This window comes from Alexandromys fortis, unplaced genomic scaffold (genome assembly GCF_014885135.2).
Source record: "Alexandromys fortis isolate MF-2015 unplaced genomic scaffold, M_Fortis_MF-2015_v1.1 scaffold_6, whole genome shotgun sequence".
NCBI lineage: Eukaryota > Metazoa > Chordata > Mammalia > Rodentia > Cricetidae > Alexandromys > Alexandromys fortis.
Window position 1 is genome coordinate 19332948 of NW_026067902.1, and position 21605 is coordinate 19354552.

The window sequence follows — 21605 nt, forward strand, 5'->3', positions numbered from 1 at the left end:
TGCGCAGGCGCTAACGTCAGAGCTTGGCGCCCGAGCCCGGCATGAATCAGCCCCGCGGCTGCGGGAGTCCAAAGGGAGACAGACCCCGCCCCCGGAACCCCAGCTGCCGCCGGCCTTAAAAGGGCGACGCCACTGTGGCGCTGGCGACCACAGTTAAAAGGGCAGTGCGGCCTTGCCACCGTTTTCCGACAAACCAAAGGGCAGGTTCACCGCGTAACCCACAGGTTTCTCTGAGGACCCTCGCACCAGGCATCCCACCCCACAGGTGACAGGAACTGAGGGGAGAACAAAACCGACATAACAAGTGGGGAGTCCCAGGGTGGATCCCCAGGCTGGGCCCGGCGCAGCCTTTCCTGCTCTGTCCCTCCTTCTGCCTCTCCCTCCTACTTCCTCTCCCTCTCCCACTGTCCAGCGGCCCCGGAGTAGGTTGACGTCGGCTGCGTCTTTCCGGCGCTCCCGCCCCCGGCCGCTGGAGGGCGCCGGCAGTCGGCTGGGGCTGCAAGCTGATTGGCTCCTCTGGAAAGCCGCAGGGCGCGAGCAAGGGTAGTAGTAGGGTCTGCGCGAGCTTTTCAGTTTGTGTCAAGGCTGTGCCAAGATAACTCCCAGATTTCTTCTTTAACAGCAGCCCCTCTTCAATTCAAGGAGCGCGCCATCTGACTGAGATTAAGGTCCAGATTTCCCAAATTTCTTTGCCCAGGGGTGGGTGGGGGTAGGTGGTAGAGGACCCTAAAGGTGAGAAGGTGAGGGAGAGTAAATACCCTGGGCAGGTACTGTCATTTATTTATTTGAAATTTATCTTGTTTTTAAAATGGGAACTTTTAAACCGTGAGCCAGCCCTTGTTAGGTGAAAGTAGGGAAGTTGGAGGTTGAGCAAGTCTAAGAAATATTGGGAAATCCTGTTTAAGGGCTTCTCCCCGCCCCTTCATCCCAGGAGGTGGAGGCTAGAGGATTAGGAGTTTATGCTTCAGCCTAGAAGCTGGGAAATGGTTTCCTTCGGTTTTCCAGAGGATACCTGGCTGGTCTCGGCCTGGGATTACACACTTGAGCCTCCATGCTGGTCTTACATTTTATTCTCTCCCTCTCTCTTTTTCCTTCTCCTCTTTCCCCTCTCTCTCCCTCCCTCTCATTTCTATTGTTTTATTTTTGTTTTTCGCTATTGGGCCTTTCTGTGTACCCCTGGTTGTCCTGGAACTTACTATGTAGACCAGGCTGGTGTCGAACTCAGATGTTTGCCTGCCTCTGCCTCCTGAGGGCACCACCACTGCCCAGTTTGCGTTTTATTTTTATGACATTTTTTCGTTTGTGCTAATGAAAAGGTTAAAAGCCGCATGTTTGTATACAGCCTCTCAAAAGGAGCGGTAGCTTTCCTGCGGCATCTCGTGTCTTGCCCCTTCACCCCTTTGTTTAGAACCAGCTTGAGAGATGGAAGAAGTTAATTAGTAAATTAATTATTACTCAGTACCCAGATATCTTAGCCCCCTTTTCAAATGACCTTAGGCTCCCAGCTTCAGTTGCAGCTGAGCCCGAGTCCCCAGGGCTTCCCTGCCCACTTGCTTCCTAGTCTGACTCCGATGTTTTCATAATTAACCCCTCTCAGTTCACCCCATCTGAGATGACCCTTCCTAAGCTGGTAGTAACATTGGATACGGCAGTTTAAGAAGCCCATTAATTGCAGTATGGAACTCTTGATGTCAGGCATATATACGTGATCCCCTGCTCAGCCAGCCTAGAAGCTCGTCTCTTCCTAATTTTCTTTTCTTTTTTTTAATATTTATTTATTATGCATACAATATTCTGTTTGTACGTCAGCTGGCCAGAAGAGGGCACCAGACCTCATTACAGATGGTTGTGAGCCACCATGTGGTTGCTGGGAATTGAACTCAGGACCTTTGGAAGAGCAGGCAATGCTCTTAACCACTGAGCCATCTCTCCAGCCCTTTCTTCCTAATTTTCAATGTAAGTTTTGATGACTGTATCCAACTAAACCGTTTGTGTGAGGTCTGGTGGCTGATGTCTGTAGTCACAGCACTGAGGGAGCAGAGGCAGAAGAATCTTCACAAATTCAAGGTCACCATGGGCTAGATAGGGCAGTCCAGGCCAGCCAGGGCTACTCAGGAAGAACTGTCTCAAAACAAAACAAAACAAAAAAAAAAACAGGGGAGCCGGGCTATGGTGGCGCACGCCTTTAATCTCAGCACTCGGGAGGCAGAGGCAGGCGGATCTCTGGGAGTTCGAGACCAGCCTGGTCTACAGAGCTAGTTCCAGGACAGGCTCCAAAGCCACAGAGAAACCCTGTCTCGAATGTCTCGAAGACCAAAAAAAAACCAAAAAAACAAAAACAAAAAAACGAGGGGGAAAAATGTCTTTGCTATGTGGGTTTTTTTTCCCCTCTGATTTGTTTTAACCTTTAAAAATGGTATTTAGCCAGGCGGTGGTGTCGCACACCTTTAATCCCAGCACTCGGGAGGCAGAGGCAGGCGGATATGAGTTTGAGGCCAGCCTGGTTTAACAGAGTAAGTTCCAGAACAGCCAACAGCACACAGAGAAACCCTGTCTTGAAACAAACAAACAAACAAAGTGGTATTTGTGTGTGAGAGGGGTGTGTGTATCTCACCAATGGAGGCAAGAAGAGGAAGAGGGCCTCCTTTCCCCTGAGCTGGAGTTAGAGGGGCTGTGGGCACTGAATGTGGATGCTGGGAAGCACCAAACTTAGGGCCTCTGGAAAACAAAAGGCACTCTTTGTTTGTTTTTATCGAGCTACATATTTTTCTCCACTCCCCTCTTTTCCTCCCCTCTTCGCTTCTCCCCTCTCCTGTGACCCCTATGCTCCCAATTTACTCAGGAGAGCTTGTCCTTTTCTTCTTCGTATGCAGATCCATGGGTGTCTCTGTTAGGGTCCCCATTGTTGCGTATGTTCTCTGGGGTTGTGGACTGTAGGCTGGTTTTTCTTTGCTTTATGTCTAAAAGCCGCTCAGTAACCTCACTCAGTATGGTTTTTTCTAGATCACCCGTTTGCCTGCAAAATTTAAGATGTCATTTTTTTAACCACTGTGTAATACTCCATTGCGTAAATATACTACATTTTCTTTATCCATTCCTCGGTTGAGGGGCATCTAGGTTGTTTCCAGGTTCTGGCTATTACGAGTAATGCGCTCGTTGAGCACCAGAAAGCACTCTTAACTGCTGAGCGTCTCCTGCCCCATTTGGTCCATCTTTCATTTTCTTACTTCCTAAGCATTTCATAACTTTTCAGGTTTGAACATCCTAGCCTTATTAATGTAAGTATTGTCTATGTCACAGGGCTGCAGAGATGGCTCAGTGAGTAAGAGGGCTTGCTGCTCAAGCAGGAAACCTCAAATCAGATCCCAGCACCCACTCAGACACTAACCTGAAATCCCAGTGCTATGGAGGATAGAGACGAGAAGAGCCCAGCATCAGTGAGATACCCTATCTCAAAGGAATACAGCGGAGGGTGATAGGTCCTCTGTTTGCTCATCTGTGGGTTAGGTTCTGGTTGGTGCAAGTATCAATATTTTTGAGAGCCCTTCCTTGAAGTATAAAAAGATAGCTGGGCATGGTGGCACATGCCTTTAATCCCAGCACTTGAGAGGCAGAGGCAGGTGAATCTCAGTGAGATAGAGGCCAGCCTGGTTTACATAGTGAATTCCAGGACAGACAGAGCTACATAGTGAAACTCTCTCTCAAAAATACAAAAACACAGCAAAACAAAAAACAGGCAAATTAAACAACCAGAATAAAACAAAAAGCACAAGAAACGCAATGTCCATAAAAACACAAAATTGGAAACTGTAATATAAAAGTCCTGGAAGGTAAAAAATTCCCAGACAAAGCAATAAAAGAAAACATTTCTGAAAATATCACTGAGTTCATTTTTCATAGGCCATGTACTGCTGAATACAGGGTTTGGCCTTAATACAGGGTTTGTATCCCCAGTGAGGCTCCGTTGGAGAAGCTGATCTTTCCTCTGTGAGCAGTTGTCAGCTGGAGTTGGGAGCTTGTGTCCACTTCCCCTCTCAATGCGGGGACCCTATCCAGCTCGGACCTGTGCAGGCCCTGTACTTGCTGCCCTAATGTGTGAGTTCATATGTTCCTCAGTCTCCTTGTGTCTAGAAGACACTGTTTCCTTGATGACATCCGTCCCCTCTGGTCTTAAAAATCTTTCAGCTTCCTCTCTTCCTCTGCTTCCCTCTCCATGCCCATCTTAGAAGTAAAGAAAGCTAATCTCATCTTGCATATAGCTCTACAGTTTTGAGTTTCCCATATGAATTAAAATTGTGGAGCTGGAGAGATCAGTGCTTAAGATCTCTTACAGAGGACACAGGTTTAGTTCCCAGCAACCGTCAGTAACTCCAGTTTCAGGGGATCTGGTGTTCTCTTCTGGCTTCCTTAGGCGCGGAACTAATGTACATGCATGTACCTGGAGGCAAAACACCTGTCCACATAAAATAAAAATAAATAAAATTGTATTGCTGTTGTTCTTTGCATTCATTCTAAAGTAATGAACATAACAAGACTACTGTTCTTATCCCTTAGAACAGTGCTTCTCAACCTTCTTAATGCTGTGGCCCTTTAATATAGTTCCTCATAATGTAGTGACCCCCAACCATAAAATTATTATTGTTACTTAAGAACTATAATTTTCATGCTGTTATAAATTGTAATGTAAATACCTGACATGTAGAATATCTGATATGTGACCCTGTAAAAGGGTCATTTGACTCCTCCCCCCACAAAAGGATTACAGCTCACAGACTGAGAACCATGGCCTTAGAAATTTGGAGAAATGCTAATAACCAAACTTTGGAAACTGTTTATGAGACAAGGTCTCCCTGGCTGACCTGAAACTAGCTATGTAGACCAAGCTGTTGAAGCCAGAGATTATCCTTACTTCAGTCTTCTGAGATTAAAGATGTGCACCACTATGAAAATGAAAAAAAAATAGTCTTTCCAAAATAATGATCTTTGTTAATTTTCAAGTGTTTGGACGCTCAACGAAGATTCTCTGAAGTCTGCTTTTGGAATCAAAGAGCATGGATCCCAGCAGTGACTACCATTTCCTCAACCACATTTTGTGGAGAAGAGTGAAACTCACATTGGTTTCTGGCATCTTCGAGGGCGTGCTCCAGCATGTAGACCCTAACAAGATTGTTGTCCTAAAACACGGTTTGGTTCTCTTTGTCATTTTCCTTTGCCTCCTTAAGGGATTAGCAGCTGTGTGTGGGTGATGACTGTGGGCAGCATTAGTAGCTGAGAAAGCAGTGTTGTTCCTATTTTAAGAATGGTCTGAGAAAATAGTAGAATACTCTTCCCTAGCGGAGCAACATGGCTGCCCATGTTGACCCGTCCTCACTTGTATACTCTCGCTGACATTATAGTGGAAATTTTCTTTCTTATTATTTCTTTAATGTATGTGAGTGTTTGGTCTGCATGTATGTCTGTTTGTCTTATGCATGCTCAGTACCCATAGATGTCATAAAAGACATAGGACCCCTGGAGTTACAGATGGTTATGAGTTGTTACATGGGCGCTGGGAATCAAACCAGGTCCTCTGGAGCAGCATTTAGTGCTCTGAACTGCTGAGCCATCTCTCCAACCCTGAAAGTGTTGATTTTCAACATATAGTTTTTAAAAATTGGGGACTTCTCTTAATTATATGAATATTGAAATTAATCTTGTTATTGAAATTTCTTTTGGCTTCAACAAAGGGGAAAATATCATAGATGTAAAGGATTAATTTGTTTCAGACAAAAAGAAGTCCAGAAGTCAGGAGTCCAGGGCCAGCCTAACTAAATAATGAATTTGAAGCCAGTCTGGAATATGTGAGAACTTGTGTCAGTGTAGCTCAGTTGGTGGAGTTCTTGCATAACACACAGAAGACCTGAGGTTCAGACCCTAACCCCACATAGGGCTGCCTCCTGGGTCCTGGGATTACAGGCATGCACTGCCATTGCCAGCCTGGCACATGTCTTTAACCCCAGCAGTTGGGAATTTTTTCCTTTTAGTTTCTTCTCTTTTTTTCTTTTCCTTTTTTGGCAGGGTCTCATTATATAGCCTTGACTGGCCTGGAATTTGCTATATAGACCAGGCTAGCCTGGAATTCAAGAGATCTACCTGGCTCTGCCTCCCAAGTTCTGGGTTTAAAGGTCTGTAACCATTATACCTGACTCTCTATAAGGTTTTTTGTTGTGTTGTTTTTTTTTGTTTTTAGAACATTCTGAGCTTTACTGTTTATTATTAGTCAGCTGTAGGATGTAGGTTTGTAATTTAACTGACTCTCCATTTCTCTGGGAAAGAAAAGATTTTTTTTTTTTTTTTTTTTTTTGGTTTTTCAAGACAGGGTTTCTCTATGTAGCTCTGGCTGTACTGGAGCTCCCTCTATAGACCAGGCTGGCCTCGAACTCATAGAGATCTGCCTGCCTCTTCCTCCCGAGTTCTGGGATTAAAGGCGTGCAACACCACCATCTGGTGGCAGGATTTTTTAAAGGTTTATTTATTATGTATATAGTGTTCTGCCTGCTTGTATGCCTGTAGACAAGATGAAGTCAGAGAGACTTCCCAGTTTCTTGCAGCTTGGGGAAGTAGTATGCAGTAGTAACCAGATGGGTTATTTTCTATTGCAGTGAAGAATGTAGAGACAGGCCGGAGTGTCCCAGGAGTGAAGATGTTTTTTGGGTATGAGATTTTGAATGGTAAGTTTTGTGTTCCCTGATTGCTGATTGGAATCTGCCATAGAAAACTCACTTCTCTGGCTCATTTAGGCATTTGAAAGAAAATAGGATTGGTCTTGTCTTTAGTGCTGTATATATGAATTTTCTTTTCCTGCTTTCAACCCATTATAGTACGCAGTTGGGCACGGTGTATGTGTGCGCTGCAGTGGCTAGTAACTTTCCAGCCGGAAACTGTTGAAAATCTTCTGGTTGTTTTTCAGTGGAACTAATGGATGAAGCAGAACAAGGTGCATCTGGGGAGAAGGCGTCTTCCACTAGGTATTACAGGATAGTTTTTCTCTGTGAGGTTTTCCAGGTGAGCACAGTAGAGGAGAAAGACTTCACTCTAACCCACTAGCAGCAGCGTGGCTGTCTCTAGGTGGCGCCCCCAGCAGTGCTTGTTGCTGTCAGTGGGCAGGGAGGTCTGTTACGAAGGACAAGTTCACCTGAATGTGATTGTTTTGTGAGGATAGCATGACCGCAGAAAAGGCTGGAATGGAGAAAATGAAAGATGAAGACCTAACAGTGTGTGAGCCTGCGTCACCTCTGCCAGAGGCACCAGCCAGCTCTCTGCTCAGCGACCTCAAATACTGCCCATCAGGTGGGTACTGGAACTCTGAATTTGCTAGGCTGCTTTTATTGTGCCTCATAATAAAAATTGTGAATTAAGGTAAGTATTATAAATTGTGTGTTTAGTTGACGTGGAATGCGTAGTGTGTGCCAGGATTAGGAATGCTACCCTCATTGAGTCTGATACCAAGATGCTAAATAAGATGGATGAGTGGATCTGAGTTGGAAATATGTGTGGCACTGCACCTGCCATCTCACCACTAAGAGGTAGAAGAAAAGGACCAAGAGTTCAAGGCTACATAGCCAGTTTGAGGACAGCCTCGGGTATATGAGATGCTGTCTCAAAAAAAAAAAATTAAAACTGAGTAAAATATATGGAATGCTAGTACTCTATCAGCAAAAGCTGAGATAGAGAAATAGCAGGCCAGTAAGCTTGTGGGTCATGTGCTTTCAGAGGTTTTGAGTGTCTGGGGCAGGTCTTCCTGAAGTAGTGACATTCGCATAAAGGCCTGAAGGAGAGGAGGCACTGAGCTATTTGGATGTCAGGAGAAGTTCTCTTTGTCTTGTTTTCAGTCACAGTCTAGTCACAGATAGCCCTGGCCACGGTGGTGCTTCTTACGTAGTCCAGGTTGGCATCAGTTCCCAGGCGGTATGATTAACAAGTGCCAGTGCTCCAGGGCTTCCGTACACAAACCTGCGAGAACCAAGCTGGCCTTAAACTCAGAGAGCCACCTGCCACCATGCCCAAAGCATAAACTGGTTAGTTTTTGTTGTTTTGTGATAGGGTCTCACTCCGGTAGCCTAGGATTCATTCTATAACCCAGGCTAGCCTCAAACTCTCAACAATCTTGCCTGAGCCCTTAGGCTCAGATTATAGGCTAAGGCGAGACTGGACTACAGAGACCAACACACAAACAGAAAAAATCTAAACAGCTTTGTGAAGAAATAATTTTTTGTTTTTCATTTTTCGATCTCACACTGTAGTCTAGGATAACCTGGAACTCAAGGCAGTCCTCCTGCCACAACCTTCCAAGTCCTAAGATAACAAGTAAGGGCCACCGTGCCTGATCTTGCTTCTCAATGATGTGTATGTATGTGTGTGTGTGTGTGTGTGTGTGTGTGTGTGTGTGTATTGTAGTTTTTTGAAACAGGGTTTCTTTGTTTCTTTGGTAGCCCTGTCTGTCCTGGAACTCTGTACATCAGGCTGACCTGCCTCTCTGCCTCCCGAATGCTGGGATTAAAGGCACGCGCCACCACTGTCCAGTTTATGTTTTAAATTTTCGGTTACATTTATTTGTGTGTGGGGATGCATGTGCGTCATGACATGCATGTGGTGGCAGAAGAGCCAACTTGAAGGAAGGGTCTCTCCTTCCGCTGTGTGGGTCCTGTATTGAAGTCTGGCTGTCAGGTTCTGCAGTGAGTACCTTCACCAAGTGAACCATCCCTCGGCCTTGAAATACTTTTAACCAATAAGGACAATGCCCTAGACTCCAGTGGCAGCGGTAGAGGAGATAGAGGTGCTGCACTTGTAGATGTGTGTTAAAGGTAGTGCTCGTGGAGTGTGCTGACAAAGTAGATAGATGGGGTGAGAGGATGAAGAGGAATCAAAGAACCTCAGCATCTGCAGATATGAAGGGAGTCGTGTAAACTAAGGTGAGAAGACTTTCATGTAGAAAAGGTTTTGGAGACCCAAACATAAGTCCATTGAATTAATCAGGGTTCTCTAGAGGAACAGAGCCAATGGGATGAGTGAGTGAGAGAGAGAGAGAGAGAGAGAGAGAGAGAGAGAGAGGGAATATGAATTTGTTAAGTTAGTAACAACAGCTAAGTCACAGCTGAGAAGTTGAGAACCCCGTAGTTACTAATTCCATGAAGTTAAACGCCTCTACAGTGGAGTATACCACAATAGCTTTATCTCTCTGGTTTGAGGGGGGTGGCAGTCTACAGAGCAGGGGGCCTCAACAGTCCCAGTCTGCTGCTGGAAGCCCAGGAGTTTCCTGGTGAGCCTCTGGTCTGCTAGTCCATGACGAAAGCTTGGAAATACTGGTTCTGTTATCAGCGAAGGAATCAGCAGCAGCAGCAACAGGGTAGACAAACACAGTAGCAGGAGGGAAGACCAAGCCAGCAAAAGACCGCAGAAGATCCCACTACAATTGGGTGGGCCTTCCTCTATCAGTCAAGGCAATGAGGACAGTTGTTTGGTGAGATACTCTACTCAGGTGATTCTAATATGTGGTAAGTTGACCCTAAAACCAACTGCAGCATTCAGCTTGGGTCAAGTTTGAATAAAAGTCTAGGGATGCCAGCAGTCAGGTGATACATTCCTGGGAAGATTGTAAGTGGAGGACAGCATGGCTACATAGTGAAGGCCTGTCTCCAAAAATGCAAATGTAGCCTAGAGAGAATGATATGGAGAGAGAACTTGAGGAGTCAACCAATAGACTGTTTTTAAAATCTTGAGACCAGCTGAAGTCACCAAGTGAGCATGTATAAATGCAAAAGAAGGACTGGAGAGATGGCTCAGTGGTTAAGAGCACCTGTTGTTCTTCCAGAGGACCAAGGTTCAATTCCTAGCACCCACATGATAGCAACTCACAATTGACTATAATTCCATTTCTGGGGGATCTGATACCTTCACACTAATGCATATAAAATAAAAGTTAAATAAATTATTAAAAATAAATAAATGCAAAAGAAGAGGAGGATTGCCCTTGCACTAGAGAGACTAGGAAATAAAGATGTGTTTGTGTGTTTGTGTGCATGTATGTGTGTATGCGCACCTGTGAAAGCATGTATGCACACTCAGGCTCTTGTGGAAGTCAGAGGACAACTTTGAAAGTTGCTTCTTGCCTTCTACCATGTTGGCCCTGGGGATTGAACAGATCACCTGCTGCCAAGCCTTTAAACTAAATGAACTACCTGCCTTAGTTTGAGTTTCTATTGCTGTGAAGAGACACCATGACCATGGCAACTTTTATAAAGGAAAGCATTTAATTGAGGTGGCTTGCTTACAGTTCAGAGGTTCAGTCCATTATCATCATGGTGGGGAGCATGGTGGTGTGCAGATAGACACGCTGCTGGCTACATTTTTAAACAGAAGGCAACAGGAAGTGGACTCGGACGCTGGGAGTAACTCAAGTCCTCTGGAAAAGCAGCAGAAACTCTTAACCATTGAGTGGCTATGCCAGTTTGAGTGAGAACGCCCCAGTAGCCTTGTGTATTTGTGCACTTAGTCCCCAGTTGAACTGTTTGGAAGGATTAGGAGGGGTGGCCTTGTTGGAGGTGTGTGTGGGGGGGGGCTTTGTTTCCAAAACCCATACCAGGCCCATTGTCTCTCTTTGCCTGCTGCCTGTGGATCAGAATGTAGAATGCTCAGCCACTGCTCCAGCTCCATACTGCTGTGCTCCTTGCCATGATGATAATGGACCAAGCTCCAGTTAAATGCTTTCTTTTATAAAAGTTTGGTTGGTCATGGTGTCTCTTCACAGCAGTAGAGTAGCAATCATAACCAAGACAGCCACCAAAATTCAACTTAATTCAATTCTTGAGTTGAATTAAGTTGGTTAATAGTGCCCATCACTATTGTTCCTGCTACATTGCTGTGTGCTCGAAGACAGCTGACCCAGAGCCTCGGGGCAGTTCTGTCTCTAGCGCCCATGGCTCTTTAGCTATCCTGTAGCTCAGGATAGGATACTTTCCTCATGTTAACCATGACCTGGGTTCCATCCCCATTATCATTAGATGGGTACACTGGGGAAATAGAGGCAGGAAGATCAGAAGTTCAAGGGCATTCTCAGCTACTTAGTAAGTTCAAGGCTAGCCTGAACTGTGTGAGACCTTATCTCAAAAAAAACCAAATAATAGTAATAATCAACACTTAAAAACTCCAACAGTGTGTGTATTGTTTCTTTTCCAGGACTCATTTATTTTAAACTATTACTTTTTATTGCAAAATATCTTTTTTAAAATAATTTATTTTTATTTCATCTGCTTTCATGTTTTACCTGCATGTATATAAGTGTGAAGGTAGTGGATCACCTGAAACTGGAGTTACAGTTTAAGTTACAGTGATAAGCTGCTATGTGGGTGCTAGGAATTGAACCTGGGTCCTCTGGAAGAGCAGCCAGTGCTCTTAATCACTGAGTCATCTCTCCAGCCCCCATGAAATATCTTTTTAACATGCTTAACTTTGGCAGACAAGATGGGTCAGTGGGTAAAGACGCTTGCTGGGTGGTTTAGGTTCAACCCCTAGAACCCACATAAAAGTAGGAGAGAGAGAGAACCAGCTCTACCAAGTTGTCTTCTGACCTCCACGTCCATGTGAGCATGTGCGCACACACTGTGCACACCATACATGTGCATACATAATAATCAACCTTTACAGAACGGCCTCAAGGTATTCATATGTAAACTAGGAAGAGAGAATCAGCTCTAGCTTATGACAGGAAATGATGAGACCATCCAGTTTGTAAGATTATCCTTGGTGGGACTCTGGTTTCTTCTCAGGTGACAAAACAGGACAGTAATTAGTACTCAATGTGTTTAATGAGGACTGGTCAGGTAATAAGGGGTAATTCTGAAATTAACAAGAGGGCTATTCTCTTGTCAAGGAAGAGAGATACATCTTATGCCATCCTTCTCTTGTAGAGGAAGAGGAGGTGACATACACCGTCGTTGATCAATTCCAACAGAAGTTTGGTGCTGCGGTTAAGTACTATCAATCATTCACAATGTGGTCTTCTGTGTAGATATCATGTCTGTGTCTTACAAATTGATTTTAAGATCTTTGATGTTTTCCCTATGAACAGAGCATTTTGGTGGTTTTGTTATTTTTAAACAGTATTTAAAATATTGTATTTGTGTGTATAGGTGTTTCATTTACGTGTATGTTTATGTGTCCCATTCACACGGTGCCTATGGAGTCCAGAGGAGGGTGTCAGATCCTCTGGGACTGGAGTTACCGATGGCTATGAGCTGCCATGTGGGTGCCTGAAATCAAACCCAGATCCTCTGCAAGGACAGTCAGCATTCAACCGCTGAATCATCACTCCAGCCCTTTGGTGGTTTTATTTATGTGTGTGTGTGTGTGTGTGTGTATGTATGTATGTGTGTATGTATGTGTATGTATGTATGTGTGTATGTATGTATGTATGTATGTATGTATGTGTGTGTGTATGTATGTATGTGTGTGTGTGTGTGTGCGCAAGCACGAGTGCCATGGCATGTGAGTCGAGGTCATCAGATCTCTTTGAGGAGTCAGTTCTCACCTTCCACACTGTTTCTGCTACTGTGCTGTGTGCTCCAGGACAGCTGACCCAGAGTTACTGGGCAGTTCTCTTGTCTCTGGCTCCCATTGCAGAGTAAGAGTGCTGGGATTACAGATGTGCATACCTTTATATCAAACTCAGGTCTTTAGGCCCGCCCAATTAGTGTTAGCCCAGGGTAGCCTAGAACTAGCTCAGGTCATCAGACTTGCATGACGAGTACTTTTACCCTCTGAGCCATCTCACCGACCTTATTTACTTGTTTTTGAGAGAGGCTCTAGCAAATAACCCATGCTTGTCTTAAATTCAGATCTCCTATCTCAGCCCCTTCAGAGTAAGATTATAGGGGTGTACCACCATGCCAGGCTAGCCAACATTTTAGGGACAGCAGTTGGATTTATTTATCTATGGTTTTTCAAGACAGCATTTCTCTGTAACCCTGGCTGTCCTGGAACTCTCTGTGTAGACTAGGCTGGCCTCAAACTCAGGCCTGCCTGGGCCTCCCAGCTGCTGGAATTAAAGGCGTGTGTCCCCATGCTGGAATAGCAATTTGATTTTTAAGACACAGTCTCCTGTACCCCATGCAGCCTCAAATTTCCTATGTTGCTGAGGTTGATCTTGAACTCTTGACCCTCCTGTCTGCATCCCTGTGGATTACAGAAGACATCACCACACCCAGCTCCTCACTCACATTCTCAGAGGACTACTCCAGATGGTATTACCTCAGTGAATTTGAGAAAGTGAAGTAAATGTGGTCATATTCACAGATGGACTTCAGGAGAGTCGCTGACATTTCTGTTGTATATAAACTTAGAATTGGGGTACGTGGATCATTTTATTTGTTATTGGTTCAGAGACAAAGTCTTCATAATTTTCTCAGCCTGTCCTCCTACTCAGTCCTGTGCTAGCTTTCAGAGTAACTGGGAAGACAGATGGACACCCACCATGCCTGTCATATATATGTCTTTAAAGGGAGAGCTGACTTTTTGCAGACTTTTTTCATTAGCATTTAGGGTCTGAGTGATTTATCTTACAGTTATATATTTATACTTTTTCCAAAACTGAGGAGCAAATGTGTTTAGTGGTAATTTATATGTATAAGTGAAACAGACTCTGGTTTGTGTTAGTCAGAGCTGTAAATGTAAAATGATGGGGAAATAATGCCCAGAAGTGGTGGTGCACACCTTTAATCCCAGCACTCAGGAAGCAGAGGCAGGTAGATCTCTGAGTTTGAGGCCAGCCTGGTCTACAGAGTAAGTTCCAGAACAGCTTAGGCTGCACAGAGAAACCCTGTCTTGGGGAAAGGAACAACAACAACAAAACCATGATCCAGGAGCTGGGAAGACACCTTCATCAGCAAAATGCCTGCTGTGCAAGCATGAAGGCCTGGTTCGGATCCCCAGCACTGAAGTAAAGCAGGGAGCATGAACATCTGTACCCTCAGACAGAGACAGGAAGATTCCTGGGGCTGCTAGTCAGCAAGTCTCAGCTAGTCTACCCAAATCAGTGAGTTCCATGTGCAGTGAAAACCTGTCTCAAAATATAAGGTAGGCAGTGACTGAGGAAGACACTAGACATGGATCTCTGTCCTCCACATGAATGTGTACACACATACTCACAAGTGAACATGTACACACACACACACACACACACAGAGATGACCCAGGTTGGGTGTTTGGTACATTCCTATGATCTCAATACTTGGGAATAGAAATAGAACACTCAGGAGGGTAAGACTAGCTTGGGCTATGTGGCTTAGTTGGAGACCAACCTGAAGGTATATGAAAGCCCATTTTTTATTTGGTTATTTATTATTTCGAGTCAGGGTTTCTCTGTGTAGCCCCAGCTATCCTAGAGCTCGCTCTATAGACCACACTGACCTTACACTCAGATCTGCATGCCTCTGCCTCGCAAGTGCTGGTAGTAAAGATGTGCACCAGCCACCCTGACCCCTCAAATCCAGTATTTATCACCATCAAGTTATGGCTGTTAGCCTCAAAATATCATGAAAGATGTTTATTCCCCTCTCCCCCACACACATCCTTTGAAACAAGGTTTCTCTGTGTAGCCTTGGCTGTCCTAGAACTCTGTAGACCAGGCTGGCCTTGAACTCAGAGATCTGCCTGCTTCTGCCTCCTGAGTGCTGGAATTAAAGGTGCGTTCCTTTTCTTAACAGATGCTCCACATCAAGAAGCAGAGTGTCCTGAGTGTGGCTGCAGAAGGAGCCAATGTGTGTCGCCATGGGAAACTCTGTTGGCTTCAGGTGAAAGATCTTTTCTAAACTGAAGTGTTTTCTTTGGTTTTGCTTCTGGCATGGTGTTATGGAGCCTAGGCTGGCCTTGAACTCTCTTGTGTATCTGCTAGCCTTTGAACCTAGTTCATTATCTACTTCCCAAATGTTCAGTATATGTGTATGTGTGTACGTGTATAGACACAGATATGTGTATATGTGTAAATATGCATGTGCACATATATGGATACACTGATATTACATACATACATACATACATACACACTACATACATGTATATTGGTGTAAATGGAAGTTTCTGGCCCGCCTGGTCCCACAGCTGTTCAATCTCAAAGAAACACATGGAAGCTTATGTTAATTATAAAGTGTTTGTCCTATTAGCTCCGGCTTATTATTAGCTAGTTTTTATAACTGAAATTAACCCATAATTCTTACCTATGTTTAGTCATATGGCTTGGAACCTTCCTTAGTAAGGCATTCTTATCTTGCTTCCTCTCCTTCTGGATGGTGTCTGCATCTCTGCCTTTCCTCTTTCTAGAATTTTTTTAGTCTGTTTGCCCCACCTGTACTTCCTGCCTGGTTACTGGCCAGTCAGCATTTTATTAAACCAAAATGAGTGACAAATCTTTACAATGTATTATCCCACAGGATATTGGTTGTCCTGGAACTTACTCTGTAGACCAGCCTTGAACTCAGAGATCTGCCTGCTTTTGCCTCCCAAGTACTGGTATTAAAGGCATTAGCCGCCACCACCTAGCACTGTTTATATATTTTTAATAGTCTTTCTGTCACTTAAGAACTCACTTAGAATATCTATTATTGGTTTCCTTTTTTTCTCTGGAAGTACTGGGGTTGTACCTAAAGCCTCCTGTATCCCAGTTAAGCCTAGATAAGCACTCTTTCACCGAGCTACAGCCCAAGCCCTTGGAATATCCATTCTTATATTAATTACCTTTTAAATTTAATTAATTAATTAATTAATTCTTTTTTAAAAAGGCCAGTGGGTATTGGAAAGATGGATCAGGGTAAGAGCTCTTATTATTCTTACAGAGGAACTTGGTTAATTCTCAGTTCCCCCAACCAATGGTAGCTCACAACTGCTTGTAACTTCAATTCCATGGAATCCAGTGTCCACTTCTGACCCTGGAGAAAACCAGGCATGTATGTGGTGCAGACATACATGAGGCAGAACATCCATACACATATTTTAAAAATTAAAAAATAGCTGGGTAGTGGTGGTACATGCCTTTAATCCCAGAACTCTGGAGGCAGAGGCAGGTAAATCTCAGAGTTCAAGGCCAGCTTGGTCTACACAGTGAGTTCCAGGACAACCAGAGCTACAGAGAGAAACCCTGCCTCAAAAAAAACAAAAAACAAACAAAATTTTAACCTATATGTATCTGTATCTGCTTTAGGGGCAGAGCAGTATTCGAATGTGCCACAGTATGTGTGGAGGACATTGGACAATTTGCAGGTTTCAGTCTGTCCTTCTGTCCTGTGTGTAATACAGATAAATAAGGTGGATAGTGCCTGAGTTTGTCCTCTGGGCTTCATGCACATGCACACACATGAAGAAATGCACGCACACGCACACACACACACACACACACACACACACACACACACACACAGAGTATTTGATGTTCAGGGAAGGGGTTTCCAAGGCCTACCCCTGTTTATTGGCAGTTGATAACTCCTGGGAGTGAGAGCAGCTTCTCTATAGGAGCGGGAGGGCCTTCCTTCCCCAGTGGATGGCTCCATGCTCCAGTGTCTACAGTCAGCACTAATTTTATTCAGTGGGTTAAATAAAAAAACAAAAAAGGAGGACATGAGGTTGTGAGGGCGTTCTGAGGGAGTTGGAGGTGAAGAGTAAGGGGTAAATATGACCAAGATACATTGCATACATATATGAAATTTTGAAAGAATAGAGAATAATGTCATAAGTGATAGAAGTGAATACATATATTTGTCATGCTTACTGTATCTTAAAAGAACAAGACAAAATCCACAAAGCTTTCCTGGTTGACACAGCTAGTTTACTTGTTTACCCTTTTCTTTCCTTCTGAAAATCCTAGTAATTGTGCCTTTAAACGTATTTATTGCAGTATCTGGATCAAAGATATCAAAATTAAATCAAAGGTAAAACCAGAACTTCACCCATATTAAGCAAACACCCTACCACACAGCCACCCCCGAGCCCCATTGTATCACTTGTATGACTGCTGCCAGCTTAACCATGAGGATGCTCACCACTTTCACCTGTGCCCTGTGCTTTTGGTCCTCAGATGGCCTCCTCTGGTCTTTCCTCATCCTGTGTTGTCTGTTGTAGGTGGCCACAAACAGCCGAGTTTACTTGTTTGATATTTTCCTTCTGGGAAGTCGTGCTTTCAACAATGGGCTTCAGATGATCTTAGAAGACAAGAGAATCTTAAAGGTGGGCATAGAAGCAGATTCCTGTAGGAATGAGGTTAGCGGCCAGGTTCTAATGACTCTCTCCATCTTCCGACTCCTAGGTCATCCATGATTGTCGATCGCTGTCTGATTGCCTGTCTCATCAGTATGGCGTCATGCTGAACAATGTCTTTGACACACAGGTATGAAGAGGATGCTGGAGGTAGCCAGCACCCACAGATCCTAGTAGACAAGATTCCTGTCTGAAAAGTGACGGTGCCAAGTGTGGTGCCCATGTCTTTACTCCAGTGTTGAGGAGCAGGGGCAGGTGGAGCTCTGTGAGTTGAAGGCCGGCGTGGTCTATGGAGCGAGCTGCGCATCTCCAGTGCTGCACAGGGAGAGCCTTAGGAAAGATTGAGCCTGGTTTCCTGGCCCATTCCTGCCTGTCTCTCACATGGATTATGATGTAACTTGAGAAAACTATAAAAATTGTGTAGGAAGTTACTTAGATTCATTTGAGATAAAGTCTTCTATTTCTGTCTAGAATGTAAAAGTAGGAAGGAGGCTGTGTATGCCATGACATAAAGAAACTTAAGAAATCTGAGGCCGTTCATAAGTCTGATGTGGAGAGTTAATACGAAGTGAAAAAGCACATCTCTCCTCTATCACGTGTTTACCTCAGGGGTGTAGGTTGTTACACCCCTTAAAAAGCCCCATTTATGGAGCTAGCGAGATGTAGCTCGAATTCTAATTGTTCTTAACAATAAAAACCCAGAGTCAGATATTAGGGGGTGAAAATTGAGAGATAGAGAAGCAGTGCAGCCAGCCACTAGAGAGACCTTTTACTTCTGATGAATCCTCAGGCCAAAAGGGCAATCTTATCCTCAGACTGCATCTGTCTCCACCAAACCTCAGGCTGCACTGAGCTCCTGTCTCTTCTCACCTTATATTCCTCTCTCCACCGAGCCATATTACTCCTGTCTCCAGCCCCCTAGTGCTGGGATTAAAGGCATGTGATCCCAACTGCTGGGATCACCTTTATGTGAGCTCTGTTTCTCTTAAAGACTGTATCATTTTTGTGTAGCCCAGGGTGGCCTTGAACTCACAGAGATCCATCTGCCTCTGTCTTCCGTGTCCTGGGATTAAGGGTGTACGCCACCACTGCCTAATCTCAGGTGGGTTAGCTCTGCACTCTGATCTTCAGGCATTGCGAACTACAAACAAAAACTCACAACAGTGAGATGGCTTAGTGGTTAAGAGCACTAGTGGCTATTGCAGAAGACCTGAGTGTGTTCCCAGAACCCACATATCCATCAGTGACTCTGGTTCCAGGAGAATGGATGCTCTCTTCTGACCTCTGCAGGTACCAAGTGTATATATACACACACGTGCATGCAAGCAAACACATATAAAACAAAGTAAATAAAGTATTTCTTAAAGTTGAAAAAACCCTATCTGGCTCAAGATAATAACTTGATGAAATCTGATTTGAATCCTGCAAGGGGCCTGAAGGAAATGAGAAATTCTTTGTCTAGCCTTACACCTAAACTCAACTGGTTTCTGATTTGACCCTGAAAGCACTAAAACCACCTCCTGGCTCCACTGTATTTTTCAGTGGCTAGTAGCTACATACATCCATTGTTTGTGACTCTGTTCTCCCTCTTCAAAGTATGTCATTCTGTAGGTAGGAAGCAGGAGGATTCAGGATTTCAAGGCCAGTCTCAGCTACATAGTGAGTTCAAGGCCAGCCTACACCTGTCTCAAAAAACTTTTTAAAGTATGTGTGTGCAATCTTGTGCAATGCATGGCTTGTGCAATACTGGATAAACAGTTCATCATTTAAAATTGCTTGCTATAGACAGACAGTGGTGGCACACCCTTTTAATCCCAGCACTTGGAAGGCAGAAGCAGGCTGATCTCCAATGCCATACAGAGAACATTGTCTCAAAAAAAACCAAAACATAACCAGGCAGTGGTGATGCACACCTTTAATCTCAGCACTCTTGAGGCAGAGACAGGTGGAGTTCAAGGCCAGCCTGGTCTACAGAGTGAATTCCAGGACAGCCAGGATTGTTACACAGAGAAACCCTGTCTGGGAAAAAAAAAAATCAAAAAAAAAAAAAAAAAGAAAAAGAAAAGAAAAAACAAGACAAAAAAAGTTTGCTATATAATGACGAGGATTGGGATTGGAATCCCAGCACCCACACAACAAGCTGAGTGTCCCCATAAACACCTGTACTGCCAGTTCTGAGGGAGGCAGAGACAGCAAGCTCACTAAGGCTTGCTGACTTTCAGCCTAGCTGAGAAACCACGAGCCCAAGGTTCAGAAAGAGGCCCTATCTTAGAAGAATAGGCAGTGAGTGAATAGGCAATGTCTTCTGACCTTCACTTGCACACATAGATGCAAACATCTGTACACACATGTGCATGCACTCACATAGACACATGCATGTCCATAAACAGTATGAGAGGTGGCTTAGTGGCTCAGAGCATTTGCTTCTCTTGCAGAGGACGTAAGTGTGGTTCCAGGAACTACATAGAGGGCCCTCTTCTGGCCCTCTCAGGCAACAAGCATACATTTAGTGCACATACATACATGCAGGAAAAATGCTCATACACATGAAATAAAAATAGATACATCTGTTTAAACCTCAGGCCATGAGTGGTGACTGTCTTTAATCCCAGCACTTGAGAGGCAGAGGCAGGTGGGTCTCTGAATTTGAAGCCAGCCTGGTCTACAGAGTGAGTTCCAGGATAGCCAGGGTGAATACATAGAGAAACCCTGCCTCACCCTCCATTCCCCCCCCCCCCAAAAAAAGGAAGAAAAAGAAAGAAAATTTTTTTAAAAAGCAGGGCTGACAAGATGTCTCACCAGGTAATGGCATTTTCTGCCAATCCTGAGCACAGTTTACTCACATGATAAAAGGAGAGAAACAACTCCCACAAGTTGTCTCGTGGCCTTCACCTGTGTCCCGTGCCTAGGGATAGATAAATGTAATACAAATACAGAAGTAAAGAACGGTGTCATCGTCTGTGTCCGCTGAGTGTGATGGCACAAGCCCACAGTTCTAGCACTGGGGAAACCGAGGGCAAGCCTTCTTGGGCTACATTTGAGACCCTGTCTCAGAACAAAACATTTAGTTTTATTTAAGACCTACCCAAATGATTCAAGATAATTCATATTAAGAACTTAATGAGATTCTAGGGATTAAGAAATTGATTTGTGGCCTGGAGAGATGACTCAGAGGTTAAAAGCACTGGCTGGTCTCCCAGAGGTCCTGAGTTTGATTCCCAGCAACCATCACAACCATCTATAATGAGATCTGGTGCCCTCTTCTGGCATGCAGGCATACATGCAGACAGAACCCTATACATAATAAATAAATCTTTAAAAAAATAAGTTAATGCCAGGCGATGGTGGCACACGCCTTTAATCCCAGCACTTGGAGGCAGAGGCAGGCGGAGCTCCTTGAGTTCGAGACCAGCCTGGTCTACAGAGCTAGTTCCAGGACAGGCTCCAAAGCCACAGAAAAACCCTGTCTCGAAAAACCAAAAAAAAAGAAAAAAAGAAAAAAAAGAAGTTGATTTGTTTTATTTTGTCTGTTTAAAGACAGGGTCTCACCCAGACTGGCACCAACCTGAGGATGACCTTGAAGTCCTGATTCTCCTGCCTCCACCTCCCAAACACAGGGATTACTGGCAAGCTCCACCACAGCCAGCATAGACATAGAGAGTGTAGAGTCGTTATTCAGCCTGTGGCACCCAGATAAACTGTTGTTGCAACTTCTTAAAATATCAGTATGTGTGATACGTGTGCATGCTGTGTGTGGGTGCAGACACGTGTAGAGGTCAGGAGACCACCGTGGAGATGGGTCCTTGCTTTCTGCTTTGCAACAGTCTCTTGCTGTTCACCACTGCATATACCAGGCCTGTGAGCTTTTGGGAATCCTCCTGTCTCTGCCTCCTCTCTTGCCCTAGGAGCACTGGGATTACAGATAGAAACCCTACCTGCCATGTCCTGCTTTATGTGGATTCCAGGGATCTGGTTGAGATGTCACACATGCATGGCATGTGCTTTATCCACTGAGCCATCTCTGACCCAGTATAGCAATTCTTAATTTTATTCATGTTCCTTACCAAAATGTTGTCAGAGTGGCTGTTAAGTAATAAACATAGTTCTTGAACGGCTAGCTTTGGTGCTTTTGTCCTGCCTACTTTCCTTGCTGTAATTCAATAAACTTACTTTTTCTAATCTGAAGAAAAAATTCTTAAATTCTTTTGTTTTCCCATTCTCTAAAGGCACCAATGTGTAATAACAGAAAGATAAAACATGCAGAGCTGTGTTATCTCCTAGGTTATTATGTTTTTTTCAAAATAAATTGACTGACATACTTAAATTTA

At 44.3% G+C, this 21605-nt stretch overlaps 1 protein-coding gene across 4 annotated transcripts in view; it reads left to right on the top strand.

Moving 5' to 3' along the window:
* The first annotated feature begins 101 nt into the window (after positions 1 to 101).
* The window catches only part of Exd1 (exonuclease 3'-5' domain containing 1), a 28104-nt gene continuing 6600 nt past the window's right edge, over positions 102 to 21605 (top strand). The window contains exons 1-9 of one of the 4 annotated variants that reach the window (XM_050133237.1): positions 102 to 265; positions 4999 to 5184; positions 6642 to 6710; positions 6950 to 7007; positions 7202 to 7329; positions 11946 to 12004; positions 14739 to 14825; positions 17143 to 17247; positions 17327 to 17407. In XM_050133237.1, the coding sequence (XP_049989194.1) occupies positions 5052 to 5184; positions 6642 to 6710; positions 6950 to 7007; positions 7202 to 7329; positions 11946 to 12004; positions 14739 to 14825; positions 17143 to 17247; positions 17327 to 17407 (720 nt within the window). In that variant the 5' untranslated portion in view covers positions 102 to 265; positions 4999 to 5051. Of the gene's footprint in view, positions 266 to 463; positions 669 to 3976; positions 4096 to 4998; positions 5185 to 6641; positions 6711 to 6949; positions 7045 to 7201; positions 7330 to 11945; positions 12005 to 14738; positions 14826 to 17142; positions 17248 to 17326; positions 17408 to 21605 lie in introns of those variants that run through there. The other 3 variants (XM_050133239.1, XM_050133247.1, XM_050133255.1) reach the window with 3 other exon arrangements.